This window comes from Oryctolagus cuniculus, chromosome 5 (assembly GCF_051225735.1).
Source record: "Oryctolagus cuniculus isolate XC-2025 breed Fujian yellow rabbit chromosome 5, ASM5122573v1, whole genome shotgun sequence".
Lineage (NCBI taxonomy): Eukaryota > Metazoa > Chordata > Mammalia > Lagomorpha > Leporidae > Oryctolagus > Oryctolagus cuniculus.
In genome coordinates, this window is record NC_142871.1 from 21475368 (window position 1) to 21496218 (window position 20851).

The window sequence follows — 20851 nt, forward strand, 5'->3', positions numbered from 1 at the left end:
TAAATAGGGCTCCCTTCCATCTGCCAGTTTATTCCTCAAATTCCCACAACAGCTAGTACTAGGGTAGACTGAGGCTGACAGTTGGAAACTCAATCCAGGTCTCCCACATGGGAGACAGGGACCCAAATACTTGAGCTACCACTAATGTCTCCTAGGGTGCACATTGTAGGAAGAGGAGTTAGGAGCCAGAGGCAAATATCGAATCCATGTACTCTAATGTGGGATGTAATGTCTTAACTGGCATCTTAGACACCGGGCCAAATACTCACCACTAAAGATAAAATTTTAAAAAATAAAACACATTATACTTTGGAAAGAGATTTCTTTACTATAAATGTCAAAATGGATCAAAATCTGCCCTCATGTATCTAAATTTTAATCTTTGGTTCTCAGAGTCTTTGACTTTATGAAGACGTTGAAAATTAACAAGACTTAATTCAAAATATTTTTTCTTCTGGCCGGCGCCGTGGCTCACTAGGCTAATCCTCTGCCTAGCGGCGCCGGCACACCGGGTTCTAGTCCCGGTTGGGGCGCCGGATTCTGTCCCGGTTGCCCCTCTTCCAGGCCAGCCCTCTGCTGTGGCCAGGGAGTGCAGTGGAGGATGGCCCAGGTGCTTGGGCCCTGCACCCCATGGGAGACCAGGAAAAGCACCTGGCTCCTGGCTCCTGCCATCAGATCAGCGCGGTGCGCTGGCTGCAGCGCGCTGGCCATGGTGGCCATTGGAGGGCGAACCAATAGCAAAGGAAGACCTTTCCCTCTGTCTCTCTCTCTCACTGTCCACTCTGCCTGTCAAAAAAAAAAATTTTTTTTTCTTCTAAGGTGAATAAAGAACATATTATATTGTATTTACTAGTCACTGAGGGCTAAATACTTACTGCTCTGCTTCGAGAAAACACTTACACTGAGGCTATAAAGCTGCAACATGGCCTGAAATGCCTTCATGCATATAGAAGTTAGGTGCTATAGGAACTGCTGTGACTTGGAAGCTACAGGTTTTGTAGACATACTAAGCCTAGATCACGACATTTTGGAAAGTTCATTATGTACCAAGTACTTATTATACACCTGTTGTATGCCAGGTACCATTCAAAGCATTGAGAAAAGTTTGGTGAAAATAAAGTTCTGCCCCTCAATGCTGGCAAAGCATTCACTGTTAAACATTCGGCAAACACTGAGTGAACCCTGCAGTGTCAGGTACTTTAATTCCAGCTAAAACTACATGTTTTCACAGAACAGATCAGGGAATTAAAGAATGTGTGTGTGTGTGTGTGTGTGTGTGCAAAAAGGTTGGGGTTGCACAGGAGCAGGGTCAGTCCTTCTCTCAGAACAGAAAGGAAGTCAGACTAGAACCTGAAAGAGTTCATTGTGGGAAGATGATATGAGTTGTTTCTGATTTCTGCTGTCTTTTCAGAAGCAAGTTCATCAGGTAAGAATGAGTGAGACTAAGGAGTTGAAGGTTTGGAGGGGGTGGGGGGGAGACTGAAATAGTCATCATGAGAATGAGAGGAGAATGAGTGACCATGAGAAAATGTGGCAGTGCTAAAGAATCTTATCGAGAGTCATGTTCCTTAATGAAAACAAAGCTAGCCAGAATATTTGTATTTTCTTGAATTACATTCAGCTTCTCTGATTCAACCACAGGTTAGGTGCAGAGTTGAGTTTAAACAATATTGGGATTTTAGCCAGGAATATAATTTATGAATGTAAGAAGGGCAAGTATGTTGAGTATACACAAGGATGTAATCATAGTGGTGGGTCACAAAAACTATGTTGGTAGTGAGAGAAAATGGCCATGAGAAAAGTGATGGGCAGAAAGAAAGTGGCAGAATAGATGGAGGGAAGTCCTGGTAGTGTCAGTTGTAGGCACATAATTTCAGAGAGAGTGAACTGGAGAAGCCATGGGTGGTAATCAGAGAATGGGGAACTTGAAATGGAGATGATTGATGACTGACATGAGGCAGTAACTGGTAAAGGTTAGAGTCTATAGGGTAATCACAAAAGCAGAGGGCTGCATTAGTCCATTTTCTATTTCTATCGCAAAATATCTGATGCTGGGTACTTTATAGAAAGAGTTTTATTTTGCTCAGAGTTCTAGAGGAATAATGATATTGTTCTGACATCCTGCAAAGGGCTTTCCCCTGTCTGTGTCACATCATGGTAGAGAAGTTCCATGGGAATGGGCCATGGGCAGAGGAGGCCAAGTGCATGAGGGGACATCTCTTTATGACAACCTACTCTTGGGAGAACTAAGTTCTTCAAATCAGTATTAATCCATTTCAAGGGCAGCACCTCCATAGCCAGTGTTGTGGTATAGTGGGGTGGGATACTGCCAGTGTGGGCACTGGTTCTTGTCCTGGCTGCTCCATCTCAGTAGCCTGATTACCCCTCTCTAGATTCCTTCTTAAAGATTATAGCACCTCAACACAATAACTTGGGAACCAATCCCATAGCACTTGAACCTTTAGGGGACAAGTCACATCCAAACTATAGCAGAGATCAAGAAGGTATGAAGGGAAAGGTCGTTGGATTTGCCAAATCAGAGAAGAAGGAGTTCAAGGTATTCAATAGATTTTGAAAGAATCACGGATGACCACATGTATAGGTGTAACCTGTCTGCAACCGAGAGGTCCTGAGCAGCAAGCAGGCGCAGAATCTTCAGTGCCTGGGGAGTAGGAGTAGCAGAGGATTCAGCACTGGTGTCCCTGTGTGGCTCTAGAGAAGATCTGAGGGGGAAGTATTTCCAGGGTCTAAAAACCTTATTTCATGTTCCTGGCCTGGACATTCTATAGGCATTAAGACTATAAATTCCACAGTGTTCTTACCTCCAGATTCCCCCCAGCGTACCAATGCTGAAAAGCAAACAAGTAGTTCAATAGGTTTAAGACTGTCCACATACAGATAGTAGGAGACACGTTCTTCTGAAAACTGCAAGAAATCAGACCAACCATCATACACCGCATCAGCCAATTAACATGTAAATGTGTATTGTTTTCCACTTCTAATAATAATGTTGTATGATACCTACATTGGTAAGAAACTTACTCTCTCTGGGTACCAAAATAAGTACCTATGGGTTCATAATAGGAAGAAAACCATACTGGGTGAATGTTGGTGATAGTCTATACAGAAGCTGGATCTGCAGAGCCTCTGTGAGATGACCACCATGTATTAAAGAGGCCAAGATATTTTTCATGAGGAAAGAAAAGGATATATATGCCCCACAAATGACAAAGTGAGAAGGAGACCGAGTCCAGGACTGAGGAGTGCTCAGGGACTAGGTCCCTGATAGGCAGTGAGGTCTTAGAGAATAACTTTAAACAATAAAGTCTGTGTCTGTTGGTGCTTTGGCATAGTGAGTAAAGTTGTTGCCTGTGGTGCCATATCCCTTATGGGCGCTGGTTTGAGTCCTGGCTGCTACTTCCCATCTAGCTCTCTGCTATGGCTTGGGAAAGCAGTAGAAGACGGCCCAAGTACTTGGGTCCCTGCCCCTGTATGGGAGACCTGGAAAAAGCTCCTGGCTCCTGGCTTCAGATTGGCACAGCTCTGGCTATGTGGCCATTTGGGGATTGAACTAGTGAATGGAAAGCCATTTTCTTTCTTTCTCTTTCTCTGCCTCTCTGTAAAACACTGCCTTTCAAATAAATAAATATTTCTTAAAAAATAAAGAATGTGTCTAATGGAGTGTACTGCAAAATAAAATAAGCATTTTGGTGCGAGAAAAATATGAAACTCTTGCACATGAAGTATATTCAAAAAGTTCATGAAGAAACTCTGCACGGATTCTACATTTTCATACCAAAACTTATCTTTTTATTCTATATTTCCCCAATATTCTGAAACATCCATATAATAAAGTATTTTACAGGGATGCATGTGATATAAACTCTCCTATTTCCAACAATCTTCAGAAATACACTTGCTGCTTATTAATATACCAGATGATGGATTTTTAGTTTGAAGATGCAATGAAATTCTGAATGAAAGCATAATTTTCCTTAAGTGACAGCAGATAAATGTACACATATAGGATTTCAACTCATCCTTCTGATTACTATTAATATAGTCAATTATGAATGAAGAAACTGAAGCAAGGAGAGGTCAAGTGATTTTTCAAAGTCACAGAACTTGTAAGTAGCAAAGCTGAGATGTGAAGTAGGTATATGTTTGACTCTAAAGCTGCTCTTGACGGCTGTGCTTATTGCCTCGCAAATATGGTGTAACATGATTTTGATTGATGGTATACATTAAATGTGTTCAATCGTTTAATTGTTGCTATACTTCAATAAGGTTTACATATTATTTTACTACAATACTAAAATAACCAGTTAATATTTGAAATAGAAATCATGTATGTTAACACAGTGTTATGAAAAAGGAAACCTTATTATTTAATCACCTGCAACAAAAATGTTTGGTGCAATGTAACTTATTTAAAATTATTGCTTTCTATGGGTCCGCTGTGTATCTCGCTTCCCATGTTGGATTGTTCTCTCCCTTTTTTATTCTATCAGCTAGTATTTGCAGACACTAGTCTTGTTTATGTGCTCCCTTTGGCTCTTAGTCCTATCATTATGACTAATTGGCAGATGTCTTAAACAGCACTCTAGCCTCAGAATCAGCCCTTAAGGCACGCGGATCTGGCTGTAAAGCCCATGAGAGTATTACAGGCATGGAAAGCCAAAACACTCCGGCAAAAAAAAAAAAAAAAAAAAAAACACCCTACATGAAAGATCTCCGTGAGTGAGATCCCAGTGAAAAGAACAGGTCATCAAAGAAGGAGGTACCTTTCTCTGAAGGGAGGAGAGAACTTCCACTTTGACTACGACCTTGTCTAAATATGCTCAGAGTTGATGAACTCAAAAGGCTTCCATAGCCTTGGCGACTCATGACAAGAGCCTAGGGTGATTACTGATGCCATAAACAAGAGTGTCAAATTGTTAAGTCAACAACAGGAGTCACTGTGCATTTACTCCTCATGTAGGATCTCTGTCCTTAATGTGCTGTACATTGTGATTTAACGCTATAACTAGTACTCAAACAGTATTTTTCACTTTGTGTTTCTATGTGGGTGCAAACTGCTGAAATCTTTACTTAATATATACTAAACTGATCTTCTGTATATAAAGAGAATTGAAAATTAATCTTGATGTGAATGGAAGGGGGAAGGGAGTGGGAAAGGGGAGGGTTGCGGGTGGGAGGGAATTTATGGGGAGGGGGGAGCCATTGTAATCCATAAGCTGTACTTTGGAAATTCATATTCATTAAATAAAAGTTAAAAAAAAATAAATTATTGCTTTCTACACTGCTTTCCAGTAGTAGTCCTTTGACACTTCAGTTCGTTTGTTGCCTTTCAGCTGAGACATGTTGGTGATACAGGCAGGTGCTTCAATGTTCACTTGCTGAGAGGATAAGGGAATTTGGGACTTGCTCCTCCAACATGCACCCCGAGAAGGTTCTGCACTGGGTTCATTTGTTGTCATTTTTGAAGACAGAAATGCAGAAGGCAAAAGGACTCTGCCCTGGTGCCAGCACAACACCATTGACTGGCCTTGCCCTATCCTCACACTGATCTCTGGAACCTGCCAAGGGTGAGTCTCAGGCCCCGTATCCCAAACTTAGTTGGTAGCACAAGATAGTAAGTCAAGACTGCCTGGCCTCTAATTGTCACCACTGCTTCCTCCCAGGCCATCCATAAACCTTTAAATTTGAGTTCTAATGCCCACTAGGGAAAAGTTATACTTTTCTCAAACCATTAATGTTTAAAGAAGCAAAGGGGAATGAAGGACACATTTGGGAGTGTCTTTGCCAAGAAGAGACTTTAAGAAGAAATTAACTTTCATTTAAATCATTTCATGAAAATAGCAGAACAAAGAATAGTTTTCTGTTTTGCCACACACACAAATATTAGGATAATGATGTATAATGAAAACTTATATACAATCTCTCTTTCTTTTTTTTTATTTATTTGATAGATAGACAGTGATAGAGACAGAGAGAAAGGTCTTCCTTCCATTGGTTCACCCCTCAAACGGGCAGAGCTATGCCGATCCAAAGCCAGGAGACAGGAGCTTCCTCCTGGTCTCCCATGTGGGTACAGGGGCCCAAGCACTTGGGCCATCCTCCACTGCCCTCCGGGGCCACAGCAGAGAGCTGGACCGGAAAGGTTTCCTGAGCCTGTGTTTTCATGTGTCACAAGTGCAATGGGAGTCATTTCAAAGACTACCTGCAACTCTCACTATGCATACTGTTCATTGAGGTGTGGGATATAATAAAGGCCTTGGATGTCCTTGGCCTTAAACAGGCAAATTTCAGTTCAATTCAGTTTCCCAGAATATGTTTCACTGTGATTTCTAAAATTCCACCCAAGGTGAGATTCTAATTAGTTTATTTAACAATTTTTTTTTTTTTTAAATTGAGATCCCATGTTACATCAACAATGGTCTCACAATAGTAAACAAAAGGACACAGTTCTTCTGAAGATGCTAATGCCAATCAGGGCACAGGGTACAGGGAGGACACAGAGAAGCAACCAGGCAGTTGGGATGGGCAATCAGTACCTGGGTGAGCATTGAGCAGACAGAGAGGAGCCTGAGGTCGAGTCACTTGACCAACCAGGGAAGAAGGCTTTACAAAACCAAGGACATCTTTACTGTTCTGAAGTACTTCTAGACATTAGCTAGAGTAAAGCCATAAGGATAAAAGAGAAGACACTGCAGGGAGTGGGAAGAATTTGAGCAGAGAGAGAGAGAATCAGTGACAGAACCAGAAAGAGAGAAAGCCAAAACACAGACATGGTGGTGAAAATGTACTTATGTTTTAGGAAATACACACTATTTAGCAAATACTAAACAAAACCAAATATAGGGAACTTCTTTGTGTACCTTTATTAATTCATAAATCAAAATTTTATTAATATGAATTTGAACAATGCAGCTACAGATTTAGCCACTACAACACAGTCAGGTGGATCATAGTTTCAGTTAGGAGCTCATAGAATTTTGCTTATGGTCTGGATAAGGAATTAGTAGAAGGATTTCAAAATTAATTTTAAAAATATGTCATGAATTTAGAAATACTTAAGACATTTAAAGCTGTTTCTCACTATTTCAATTGTATTGAAAAAAAGTATAAAAAGGGAAAGAGGAGATTATAATATATTTACCTTAAATTCTGACTTTTGAAAGTTAAGGCAGTATGAACTTGGCTTGTGAAAAATATATATATTCCTGAAAAATATTTATAGCACATTATTGTTATTATATGCAAAGATTAGTGCACATGTCAAGTTACTTGGAATTACATAATTATAGGCAAAACATTTTTAAAAATAACAACCATGTTGAGTATGTTTCCTGAAGAGACACAAATCATGTCATTAAATAAATTGCCTTCCTCTTTGCTAACAAACAATACTTTGGAGAACTTGGAAATAGCCTGAGACAAGTTTTACTACCATTGTGCTATATGGATAATCAATGCATCTATGTTTCACCTTCTAGAATTTTTATTTGCTATTATGTCAGTACAAAGGTAACATGGCTTAGCTTTTTTGAATGATAATTAAGAATTCATAGATTATATAACCATAGTGTTACATACAGGTTAATAAACCCTGATGTGGTTTGCATAGTAATGCAGTTGAGGATTAGCCATTACAACATAGTTAGATGGATAACTTTTGGAAACTTACTGAAAGCATTCACAGAAATCTTCAAAATCTAACCATATTTCTTTGGAAACACAAGTATTTATTGTTATGAGTTCTTCTAGTGATTTTTCCTGTGTTGCTGTTGTCTGGCTGACCAAATCTTTTTCCAAGCTCAATCCATTAGTTTGATGAGTATCACTCAATCCAGGGTCTGTTTGCTCATCTGTGCAAAGTAGAAGACAAACACAGATTATCTGGTTAAAGAGTAAATTATAAAAATACAAAAAAAAAAAAAAACTACGAGGGGGTTCTAAGTTTATTATTGGAGAAATATTTGCTGAAATAATAATTTACATGCAGGTCTCAAATGTGCAGATGTCCCCACAGAGACACGTTTTGTACACTTCGGAGAAGTCTATCAAGTATCATGAACACTAGTGTTCAGGAATTTTGAAACCACTTGGATAAAGTTGTGCACATGTTCTTTAGAGTTTGTGAAGTTACAAGAGAAATGACCCAGCTTATGTGCTTAATATGTGCTTAATATGCTTAATATGTCTGCAATAGCCAGACATATTTATATATGAGGAGACGGCTCAGACACCAGAGAGGAAATGACAAATTGAGAGATATACCCCAACAAATGTAGGCCAGTAAACTATTTAATTTCTGCCTGTAGTCAGTCATTCTGTAGCCTTATTTTATATTAACCAAGTAATATAAAAACTCTTATACAGTACAGAAAACAAAATTTTATATATACATATGCCACACATATGTATATATATACATATACATATATCCAGATATACATATATCCAGAACATATTAAGTATTTTAAAAAATAAAAAAATTAAATTTTGAGTAGAAAAAGAGCTTTGATCAAGTCTGTGTTCAAGAACTAGAAAATCTGTAATGGTTTCAGTACTTTGATCATGGTGTACATATATTTAAGTATGCAAATATTACTATGGTCTTTAGCCAGATTCTTTTTATTTTTATATTTTGTCTTAACTTTGAGTTTAACAAGTGAAGTTACTTTTTTTCCTAGTTCATTACATATTACAGTCAACAAACCAATGGGGATTCTGAAGAGATTCTTCCAAAAGCCAGGAAGAGGGAGGGACTCCTGTGTTCTTTGATGTTCATTAAAAAAGTCACAAGAATATTGTTGATTTACCTTTTCCTAATATAACCAGTGATGGAAAAGTACCCTATGAAATAAAAAGAAAGTGTTAAGAAACTGTTTTGAATTCAACAAAACATTTAAAGTGCTATTTAAAGTGCCCAAGTCTTTCAATGTTTGTTTAAGCATCGAAAACACAGTTCCTGGGAAAACTTACTAACATAAAGTAAACAGATTCAAATTAAAAATATGTGAACCTAATTAAATATTGGATTGAGATTTAACTTTATGATGTTAAAACACAGAATAGGGCCGGTGCCGTGGAGCAGTGGGTTAATCCTCTGCTTGCAGTGCCAGCATCCCATATAGGCGCTGGCTCTAGATCCCATTGCTCCACTTCCAATTCAGCTCTCTGATATGGCCTGAGATAGCAAAAGATGGCCCAAGTCTTTGGGCCCTTGCACCCATGTGGGAGGCCAGGAAGAAGCGCTTGGCTCCTGACTTCGGATTGGCGCATCTCCAGCCGTTGCAGTCATTTGAAGAGTGAACCAATGGAAGGAAGACCTCTCTCTCTGTCTCTCCCTCTCACTGTATGTAAGTCTACCTCTCAAATAAAATAAATAAAATCTTTAAAAACAAAAATACAGAGTATATGAATGCACTAAATGATTGACTCGTAACAAAAGTTAAATTAAAACAATGGGATTTTACTTGGCATTGAGGTACCTGTCAGTAACAGAGAAATTAAGAGACCATGATTCTTCGTTATTGTATAGAACCCAGAAAGTATGCTTTCAATGACAAAAATGGTTCCTGAAACTTCTAACCAGGAAATTATGGTGAATTTGTGAATAAAACTTTAGATTCTCTGGAACTCTATTAATTTAAGTATAAAAGATAAAATGGTACAAATTCATACAGAATGATGACAAGTGATGTCAGAAATTATATTGGACAACATTTAGCGTATGGAGGAGAAAGCAGAGCAGAGATAACTGACCACCAAGTTCTAGTTAGAGCAATCCTACTTAGGCCTTAGCACTCTAGAAACATTTGACAGACATCTGAGGAGGACATAATGAGATACAGCCTTCTGGTTCAGAAACCAGTCCTGCATAAACAGGACATTGAAAATTGCCTGAACTGGAGAAATTGAATAGGAAATCTCTCCATATGAATTCAGAGTTACTGTTAGACAGTGTTTTGGGGATGTGGAGAAAGGGAAACTTTATGTTGTTAGTGAAAAGAAAGAATGGTGCAGCCACTGTGGAAAACAGTGTGGAGATTCCTCAAAAATTATTGACCAAACAATTCCACCACATGTACAAATTCATTTATGACATAATTATTTATAATAGCAAAAAATTGGAAAAAAACTCAAGAGTCCATCCAGAGATGTTAGTACCTATGGTTCATCACACAATGAATTAATATGCTACATTAAGAATGAAGTCATTCTTCAAGTATATATTAAAATCTCCAGAACATATTAAGTATTTTAAAAAATAAAAAAATTAAATTTTGAGTAGAAAAAGAGGAGATCATGTAATGTAGTATGTGATGTGATTCTCTCCAATTACCTAAAGAAATCTTGGAAGTCTTCTACAGAGGCCAGAACAGCAAAACAGAATGGAGAGGCACATGCAAAGTAGCAATTCTATATTTGTGCTTTAGATTTTTACTTTTGAATATAGTGCTATACTACCTATTTAAAAAATAAAATATTCTTTTACATCTACCATGTTGTCAAATATAATGGAACATTAAATATTGACCTGGATGTTAAGCAAAGAAAATTTTCAGATAATGCTGACAAGAAAGAGCCTTGACACATCTTGGAGAAATATTTGACATCTTGGTGTAAGGTTAAACAGTCAGATGCCCTATGATCTGTCAGCTATAGTATGAGAGTCATATCTGAAGGCAAGGTTTATGGTTTCTGAACCAACTGTCCTCTGGGGCCCACAGTTAGATTTTTTTTTTTTGGAAAATATTAACATGGATTTGTTTAAAATTACCTCTTTAACTGAAATTCAATATTTTTGTCAATTATCAATTATCAGTCTATGCAAGTAGCCATAATGTTATTAGCAATAACTGAGGGACCTATCAATAAAATAAATCGTAGTATTTTACATTATGTTAAATGGTAAACATCTTAAATGGTCATATATGCTCGTCATTATCTTGAAATTACAGCAGTTATTAGGATCATTGTCATATTTCATGTGATTGTGTCTTCCTGTCTATATATAGTCCTGTGACCTGTAGTTGGCCAACTGATGACTATGCTTGGTAGTCATTCAACCATGAAATAGTGAAGCTACCTGTTTTCACAGTGCTAGCCCAGACAGCTGTATTACAATATGCAAAAATAGATTAATTGTCCTTATTGGTGTTAGAAATTTTACAACATTGTCAAAGGAGGCTGTAGCACACACATAAAAGATAATCAGTCCCAAAACTAAAGAAACTCTGACACACGTGTAGAGGGAACATTTAAGAAACACCACAGCCAGCGCCGCGGCTCACTAGGTTCCCCCTCTTCCAGGCCAGCTCTCTGCTGTGGCCAGGGAGTGCACTGGAGGATGGCCTAGGTGCTTGGGCCCTGCACTCGCATGGGAGACCAGGAGAAGCATCTGGCTCCTGCTTTTGGATCAGTGTGGTGTGTCGGCCACAGCGCGCTGGCCGCGGCGGCCATTGGAGGGTGAACCAACAGCAAAGGAAGACCTTTCTCTCTGTCTCTCTCTCTCACTGTCCACTCTGCCTGTCAAAAAATAAAAATAAATAAAAAAAAAGAAACACCACAGTAACATTGTTTGCAATGGTAAGAAAGGATGAGTACAGATATCACACTGTGACTGATAAAAATAATTGCAGTATGGTTATATAATACATACCATAAGCCAGTAAAATTAAAAACTCTAACATGCAAAAATGACTTGAATCTTACAAATATGATGTAAGTCAAAGAAGATACAGAAGAATTAATACACTAAGAGTCTACTAAAATTATGTACAAATTAAATCAAGCTATATATTATTTACAAATACATGATACACATAATTGGAAAAATTAGAAAAATGTATGGAGCTGATTAATATAAACATCTGAAAGAGGAAATACAACTAGAAGAGATACACAGGGGAGTGTACTGCAGAGGAATATTGCATTTGGTAACTACATTATAGATACTTAATACACTTACTTTAAAAATTGTTATTTACTTATTTATTTGTTTTTTATTTTGAGCAGCTGCGAAGCACACTGAGAGATTGCCTATATGCTGGTTCACTACCCAAATACCTACATATAGCCATGGTTGTGACAGGTTGAGTCTGAAGCCAGGAACACTTATCCACGTCTCCTATAAGTGTGACAGGAATCCAAATTCTTGAGCCATCACCTGTTGTTTCTCAGGATACACATTAGCAGGAAACTGGACTTAGGACTTGAATGAATTGGGGCTCAAAGTCAGGCAGTCAAATATGGAATATTTTCATAGGCATTCCAAGGGCTGTGTTAACCACTATGGCAAATGCTCACCTCAAAGGTATTTATTTTAATAACATTCCTTATAGTGCTCAGATGCATGTTACACATTATTTTATATGTTTAATATATTTCAAAGTTTAAGAAAAAAGTTTTCTATAATCAAGGTTTGGGTCAAGTTTAAGAGTAACAGAGTTACCTGAGACATAGCTCCTGTTATTTGACTCAAGTCCTGCTGGCTTGTGGTTGCAGTTTCATCGCTTTCAGTGACAGAAGGTAAACTAGATCCCAGAGGCACTCCTTTCTTAATGAGAGATGGTACGCAATATCTAATGGAAAAAACATTCCTGTTATTTTAATATCTTGTTTAATGTTGCTCATAAATAACTGCAATTTTGTCAATAATGCAAAGTAACAGTTTTGTTCATTTTTTTCATGCACTTTTTTTATAACAAGTCATGTTTTCTTATTTTATGTTGAAGCATTGAATTACCTTTAATACTACTGAAGAAACAGTCTACATCTGTTAATGTTTTGGTGTAAAAATTTTCCAGAACACTGTTTTAAAGCTTTGGTGGCCATCTTTGGATATTGATGATCAAAACACAAGCATTTGACATTTAGAATTGATTTAAGTGTAAGTTATATGTCAGTGAAACATTTCTCAGAGTTATATATTTAATTACAAATCTAAAAAACTCAAGTTTGTTACTGTGCCATTCATACTGGCTACCTAAGTGTATAGCACTTCCTTCAAGCAATTGCTGATATGACTCCACAGCTGGAATTTTAAAACCACAATAAAAACACATTTGTTGTAGAATATATATGTATATATTTAGGAAATTATATTTCAAAGATAAAATTAGGTTCTGTATATATGAGCTTCATAAACTTAGTCATTTTTTCCAGTGCTTCCCATTAATTAAAAAATTTAATTTACCTCTAACCAAATTTCTCCAATTTGCATAAAACTGCCACTAGAGGGTAGCACAAACATATTTCTGGAGCACTAATTCTCTCAAACAAGGCCATGAGCCAAGAATGGGCAAGTTTGGTGTGTTACTACAAGGATAGTTTTCCAACGATAGGAAACTTACATAGCAGTCATTTTCAAGGGCTTTCCAGAAAAAAACAAGGGTTTTCTCTCATGTTGACCTAAGAACTCTGACTGCTCAGAGAGATGAGATAAGCAACTTGTCTCTCAAGTAGGATAAAATGCTATTCACGCATCTTTGCATTTGGCTCTGTCACATATAATGAATATGCAAATGATTCATAATAGATTCAAGCAGTGAATACATTAGTTGAATTCAATCAAGCTATTAAGTCACCTGTATATGGCTATTAGAATTTCATCCACCTTGATCAGGTAATAAAGTTGAAAGAAGATACAAGAAAAATTAAATAGGGGAGTAACTCAGGAAATTTAGATTATAAAATGAAGCCATTTGTGGTTTCTACAGACACAGAGATTCTTAAAAGGCTGTGTAAATCTAATTTAATTGTGAGAAAAATTGTCCCAATGGTCCTTGGCCCCAATTCTTTTTTTTTTTTTAACTTATTTAGTAAATATAAATTTCCAAAGTACAGTTTATGGATTACAATGGCTTCCCCCCCCATAATTTCCCTCCCACTTGCACCCCTCCCATCTCCTGCTCCCTCTCCCATTCCATTCACATCAAGATTCATTTTCAATTATCTTTATATACAGAAGATCGATTTAGTATATATTAAGTAAAGATTTCATCAGTTTGCACCCACACAGAAACACAAAGTGTAAAATACTATTTGAGTACTAGTTATAGCATTACTTCACATTGGACAACACATTAAGGACAGATCCCACACGAGAAATAAGTACACAGTGACTCCTGTTGTTGACTTAACAATTTGACACTCTTGTTTATGGCGTCAGTAGGCTATGGAAGCCTTTTGAGTTCGCCGACTTTGATCTTATTCTGACAGGGTCATAGTCAAAGTGGAAGTTCTCTCCTCCCTTCAGAGAAAGGTACCTCCTTACCTTCTGAATCAAAAAAAAAAAAAAAAAAAAAAAGAAAAAGAAAGAAAGAAAGAGAGAGAGGTTTACCACGCCTAACCTGAGAGTGTCACCTTTGGCACACCCTTAACCTTGAGGAACCAAACAGAGCTCTCAGGCCACACCCATCTCAAGCCTCTAAGGCTCCATCAAAAGCAGACAGTCCACTTAATACAGTCATAGAATAACAAGAAAAAACACCAGCAAAGGAAGAAGAATCAGAGAATATCTCCATAATGCCAAGCAACAAAAGCAGAAACCGAGGAAACAAGAGCAAGGAAGACATTATGACACCCCCAAAGGAACAAGACACCCCAAGCCAAGATCATGAAGATGATGAGATGGAAGAAATGCAAGATACCGATTTAAAAATATTTATGATAAGAACAATTAGAAGTTTTCAAAAACAAATGGTTGAGCTGCAGAAATCCTTACTTGACAGGATAGAAAATCTCCTTCAAGAAAATGAAATCTTAACGAAGAATCAAATTGAAACGCAGAAACTAGTAGAACAGCAAAGTGTGACAGTGAAGAGAAATCAAAATGAAATGAAAAACTCAATAGATCAAATGACAAACACATTAGAGAGCCTTAAAAACAGAATGAGTGAAGCAGAAGAGAGAACATCGGACTTAGAAGACTTAGAAGAGAACAGGAAAGTATACAGTCAAACCAAAGAAAAGAAGAGGAAATTAGAAATCTAAAAAATATTGTTGGGAATCTACAGGATACTATTTAAAAAACCACCATTCGGGTTCTAGGAGTTCCTGAAGGCATGGAGAGGGAGGAAGAATTAGAAGGCCTTTTTAGTGAGATACTTGCAGAGAACTTACCAGGTTTGGAGAAGGACAGAGACATCCTAGTACAGGAAGCTATAGAACCCCTAGTATACATGACCAAAAGAGATCCTCACCACGACACGTAATCAAACTCACCACAGTGAAACATAAAGAAAAAGATTCTAAAATGTGCAATAGAGAACGTCAGATTACTCTCAGAGGATCTCCAATTAGATTCACAGCAGACTTCTCAACAGAAACCCTACAAGCTAGAAGGGAATGGCGGTGAACTCAAAAGGCTTCCATAGCCTTGGCAACTCATGACTAGGGCCCCAGTTCTTTTTTTTTTTTTTTTTTTTATCTTTTATTTAATGAATATAAATTTCCAAAGTACGACTCATGGGTTACAATGGCTTCCCCCCCCATACCGTCCCTCCCACCCACAACCCTCCCCTTTCCCACTCCCTCTCCCCTTCCATTCACATCAAGATTCATTTTCGATTATCTTAATATACAGAAGATCAGCTTAGTATACCTTAAGTAAGTATTTCAACAGTTTGCTCCCACACAGAAACATAAAGTGAAAAATAATAGATGATTTTTTTTTAAATGATGATGAAATCAGATCAGACCTATTGTCATGTTTAATCCCAGTGAGAGTCAAGTTGGGAATTGATAATTTCTTTCTTTCTTTTTTTTTTTTTTTTTTTTTTTTACAGAAGATCAGTTTAGTGTACATTAAGTAAAGATTTCAACAGTTTGCACCCCCATAGAAACACAAAGTGAAATATATTGTTTGAGTACTCGTTATAGCATTAAGCCTCAATGTACAGCACATTAAGGACAGAGATCCTACATGAGGAGTAAGTGCACAGTGACTCCTGTTGTTGACTTTACCAATTGACACTCCTGTCTATGGCATCAGTAGTCTCCCTATGCTCCAGTCATGAGTTTCCAAGGCTATGGAAGCCCTCTGAGTTCTCCGATTCTTATCTTGTTTAGACACGGTCATAGTCAAAGTGGAGGTTCTCTCCTCCCTTCAGAGAAAGGCACCTCCCTCTTTGAAGACCTGTTCTTTCCACTGGGATCTCACTCACAGAGATCTTTTTGCCAGAGTGTCTTGGCTTTCCATGTAGGGCCCCAGTTCTTAACAACTATCAAAATCGCTAATTCATACGTAAACTCAAGCAGCTGAAAGATATCAAAAAATTATTTGGAATGGCAAAATTATTATATTAGTGTGTGTGATGGTGACTTTTGGACGTCAGCTAGAGCAGATTAAGGAATATCTAACCAGATGGAAAGTCAATATTTTGGGGTGGATCTGTGAGAGTGTTTAGAGGAGACTGGATGTGAATTCAGTCAGGGAACTGAATAGGAAGGATCCGCTCTCAGTTTGGGCAGATGCAATACAATCATCTGCGAGCCTAGACAGAACAAAAAAGCAGAGGCAAGGTGAATTTACTCTCTCCTTGCTGGATGTAGTACACGTTTCTTCTTCTGCCCTTGGACATCAGAACTCCAAATTCATTTTTCCTTTGGATTCTAGGGCAAGCACCAGCAGTTTCCCATAATTTCAGGCTTTCAGGCTTAAACAGAGTTCCACCATTGGCTTCCCTGGTTGTGAGGTCTTTGAACTCAGAAAATTATGTTACCAGACTCTCTGGCTCTCTAGCCTGCAAAGGTCCTGCCATGGGACTTTTCCAACTCCATATTGTGTGAGCCACTTCCCCTAACAAATGACTCTTTTTTTTTTTTTTTTTTGACAGGCAGAGTGGACAGTGAGAGAGAGAGACAGAAAGAAAGGTCTTCCTTTGCTGCTGGTTCACCCTCCAATGGCCACCGCGGCCGGTGGGCTGCGGCCGGAGCACCGCGCTGATCCGATGGCAGGAGCCAGGTGCTTATCCTGGTCCCATGGGGTGCAGGGCCCAAGGCCTTGGGCCATCCTCCACTGCACTCCCTGGCCACAGCAGAGAGCTGGCCTGGAAGAGGGGCAACCGGGACAGAATCCGGCACCCTGGCCGGGACTAGAATCCGGTGTGCCAGCACTGCAAGGCGGAGGATTAGCCTAGTGAGCCGCGGCGCCGGCCACAAATGACTCTTTATAATCTCTCTAGCTATAGCTCCTGTTGGTTCTGTCTTTTTGGAGAATCCTGATTTACACTGGATAACTTAAGCATGAAATACATCAGAAAAATTATGAAGCATTAACATTTTTATGTTAATAATAGTTCTGTGTGTACTATAGACTGTATGGCTATGTTCCCCAGAAATTCATTCATATGTTGACTTTATATCCAATGTGGTGATATTTAGAAGTGGACACTTTGGGAGGTGATTAGAACATGAAGATAGGGACTTAGAACCTTTATAAATAAACTACAGGAAGGTCACTTGTCCCATCTACCAGGTGAGGTTATAGAGAAAAAATGGTCATATACAAACCAGGGCCATATTTATCTCAGATTTCCCAGCCTCCAGAACTCTGAGAAGTAAAATTCTGCTGTTTATAAACCAAATAGACTTTGGCAGATTTGCTATAGCAACCCGCACAGACTATGAACCTCTATATAATACTTTGTAATACAGTAGTTCTTCTGAATCTGAGATGCCTGTATCCATCTATTAAATCAACAGCAGATGGAAAATGTTTAGAAAAATATGTGTCTATACTGAACATGTCCAAATGTTTTGCCCTGTCATTATTCTTTAAACAATGTAGAACAAACATTTATATAGCACTCACCTTGTACTAGGTGTTATAATTCATCTAGAAATGACTTAGAATGCAAATTGCATAAACTATATGCAAATACTACAACATTTTATATGAGAGACTCGAGCATGCAGAAATTTCGGTTTCCGCAGGGAGAGTGTGAGAGGCGGGAGCTGGGTCCTACAACTATGTTGCATAATCTGACCAATAAGGCTTTTAAATATACAGTTTAGGGGTTGGCAAATAGCCTAGTGGTTAAGATGCTGATATCCTACATCGCAGTCCCGGGTTCAATTCCTGTCTCTGGCTCCTGACTCCAGCTTCCTTTTAATGTAAACCCTGGTGTACAGTGATGATGACTCAAGTAACTGAGTTATGGCCACCCATGTGGAAGACCCGGATTGCATTCCTAGCTCCTGGGCATTTGTGAAGTGAACTAGTAGGTACGAGTGTTCTCTGTTCCCTACCCCACTACATAAACAAAAATTTTAAAAATATATAGTGTAATATTTAACTTTACTTACATGATCATTAAGTTAAAAGGTTTAAGAAAATCTTGGTTTGTAAAAAGTAAGTGCTCATAGAAAAAATTAACTTTCTGTAAGTTCCTATATAATTTTAATTGACTTTTGCCATAATTTAAATAGTTGGTAATATTTTATTTTTAACTAACTTTTTTTGGCTTTTAAAGTACTTAAGGAGAAAGTAATATATAATAAGTCATAAATGTAATGCAAAATGTTTAAATAAATTTAACTAGTTAAAAAGTTTATAGAATTGATAGATTTATTTTTTAAAGTTAGAGGAAACTTGATTTATAAATTGGTGACAATCATACATTGAGAAAACAAGTCCCAAATTGCTTATGAAGATGTCCTTTGTGGATGTTGCTAACTGCCAATGTTTGCCTATTAGTGCTGCAAAGGAACTCCTCCTTACCCACTTCTCAGTGTTCAATTCTTGATGCATAGCACTGACTGGCCCTTAAAAATCTATGAAACTCATCTCTAATATTCTAAAGTGAAATAAAGTCTATAAAAATGCAATTGAATTGACTGTGATCTAAAGAGACTAAAAGTAGGAAAGCACATGGAACAAAGTATTCTAAACTTTAACTGTGAAACAGACATGGTTGTGTTTCTGTTATGCAGATCAAGGGATTTTAGCAGCCCATGAGCCCTGCCAGAGGCACCTACCAATCATGGTCACTACTCTTCAACACAGACAACCCCTGCCATGGCTCACAATACATTTGCCTTTTGATTTTTTATTTTCTTAATGTATCTTAATAGAACAATTAAAAATAAACCAAGTACTTTTAAAAATTAGACTTATTGGGTCTAATATTTTTGTGTAAAAGTCATCCACATTGCTTTGTGTAGCAGTATTTCTTTTACTTTTATATCTATGTATTGTTGCATTATGTTTGTTTTTGGATTTACCATGATGTATCTAGCTGCAGTTTAATTTGTACTTATATTGCTTGGTGGTTTTGAAACTTCCTGAATTTTGACTTCATTAAAAATTTTTTAATAATATGAGGAAAAAGATTTCCTATATTCCATAGGTACAATTTTAAGAATATAGTATATATCCCTCCTTCCCTTGCTCTCTCAACCTCCCTCCTTCCCTTCCTTTCTTTTTTTTAATTTTTGCAAAAACATAATTTCAACTGATTCCGTAATCACAGACTTAAAGCACAGCCAACCATAATAATCAACAAGTAAAATGTAGAAAGACCAGAGTTCCTCAGAAGTACAAACAAGAGCTAAAAAGACCAATCAAATCACAAGATATCAATTTAATTCCTATACATATTTTGTATTTTATATACATATTTGTATTTTTGTATTTTGTATTTTATATTTGTATATTTGTATTTTATATACATATATAATATGTATATATGCATCTGCTACGTAACATATTTGTTTTATGAAAGTGGCCTTTTTCACTGAACATGATGGTTTTCAGTAACATTCTTTTTGTCCCAAAGACAGGATTTGACTATTTTTTATGGCTGAGTAGTAGTCCATAGTATATATACATACATATACACTACATTTGCTTCATCCAACCATTAATTGGTGTTCATCTGGGTTGATTTCATATCTTAGCTAATTTGAATTGAGCTGCAATAAACAGAGAGTACAAATAACTGTTCCATTAGCTGATTTTATTTCATTTAGGTAAACTCCCAGGAGTGAGAGTGCTGGATTATATGGTAGGTCTATTTCAGATTTCTGAGGATTCTCCATACTGTCATCATGATGGTTGTACTAGTTTACATGCTCTCCAACAGTATATTAAGTTTCCTTTTCCCCACATCCTCACCAGCATTTATTGTTTATAGATTTTTGGATGATAGCCATACTAACTTGGGGTGAGATGAAACCTCACTGTGGTTTTTAATTGCATTTTCCTGGTGACTGGTGATCCTGAGCATTTTTTCAAGGTCTGTATTTCACCCTTTGAAAAATTCTTGTTCATGTCCATGCTCATTTTTTAACCAGATTGTTTGTTGTGTTGTTGTTGAATTTCTTGAGGATTTATATCCTGGATCCTTGAGGATATATATATATATATATCTCCAGGATCTTCTAGTTCCTGGATATTAATCCTTTATCAGGCATGTAGCTTGTAAATATTTTTCCCATTCTGGTGGTTGCCTCTTCTTTTTATTAATATTTTTTAAAGATTTATTTTATTTATTTGAAGGACAGAGTTACAGAGAGAGGTAGAGACAGAGAGAGAAGTCTTCCATCCACTGGTTCACTCCACAATGGCCGCAATGGCTGGAGCTGTACCAATCCAAAGCCAGGAGCCAGGAGCTTCCTCAGGGTCCCCCGTGTGGGTGCAGGGGCCCAAGGACTTGGGCCATCCTCCCCTGCTCTCCCAGGCTATAGCAGAGAGCAATCGGAGGAAGAGTAGCCAGGACTAGAACCGGCGCCCATATGGGATGCCAGTGCTTCAGGCCAGGGCTTTAACCCACTGCACCACTGTGCCACTTCGCTGCCCCCCTTCTGTTTACTGAGTGTTTCCTTGGCAGTG

At 37.8% G+C, this 20851-nt stretch overlaps 1 protein-coding gene across 3 annotated transcripts in view; it reads right to left on the reverse strand.

Moving 5' to 3' along the window:
• The window catches only part of ADGB (androglobin), a 217516-nt gene that overhangs the window by 88226 nt on the left and 108439 nt on the right, over positions 1–20851 (reverse strand). For all 3 annotated transcript variants that reach the window (XM_089332586.1, XM_008263621.5, XM_008263619.5), the window contains 5 exons: positions 12467–12596; positions 8829–8862; positions 7691–7871; positions 7163–7226; positions 2823–2925 (listed from right to left, as the gene is read on the reverse strand). In XM_089332586.1, coding sequence (XP_089188712.1) covers positions 2823–2925; positions 7163–7226; positions 7691–7871; positions 8829–8862; positions 12467–12596 — 512 coding nt within the window. The remainder of the gene's footprint in view (positions 1–2822; positions 2926–7162; positions 7227–7690; positions 7872–8828; positions 8863–12466; positions 12597–20851) is intronic.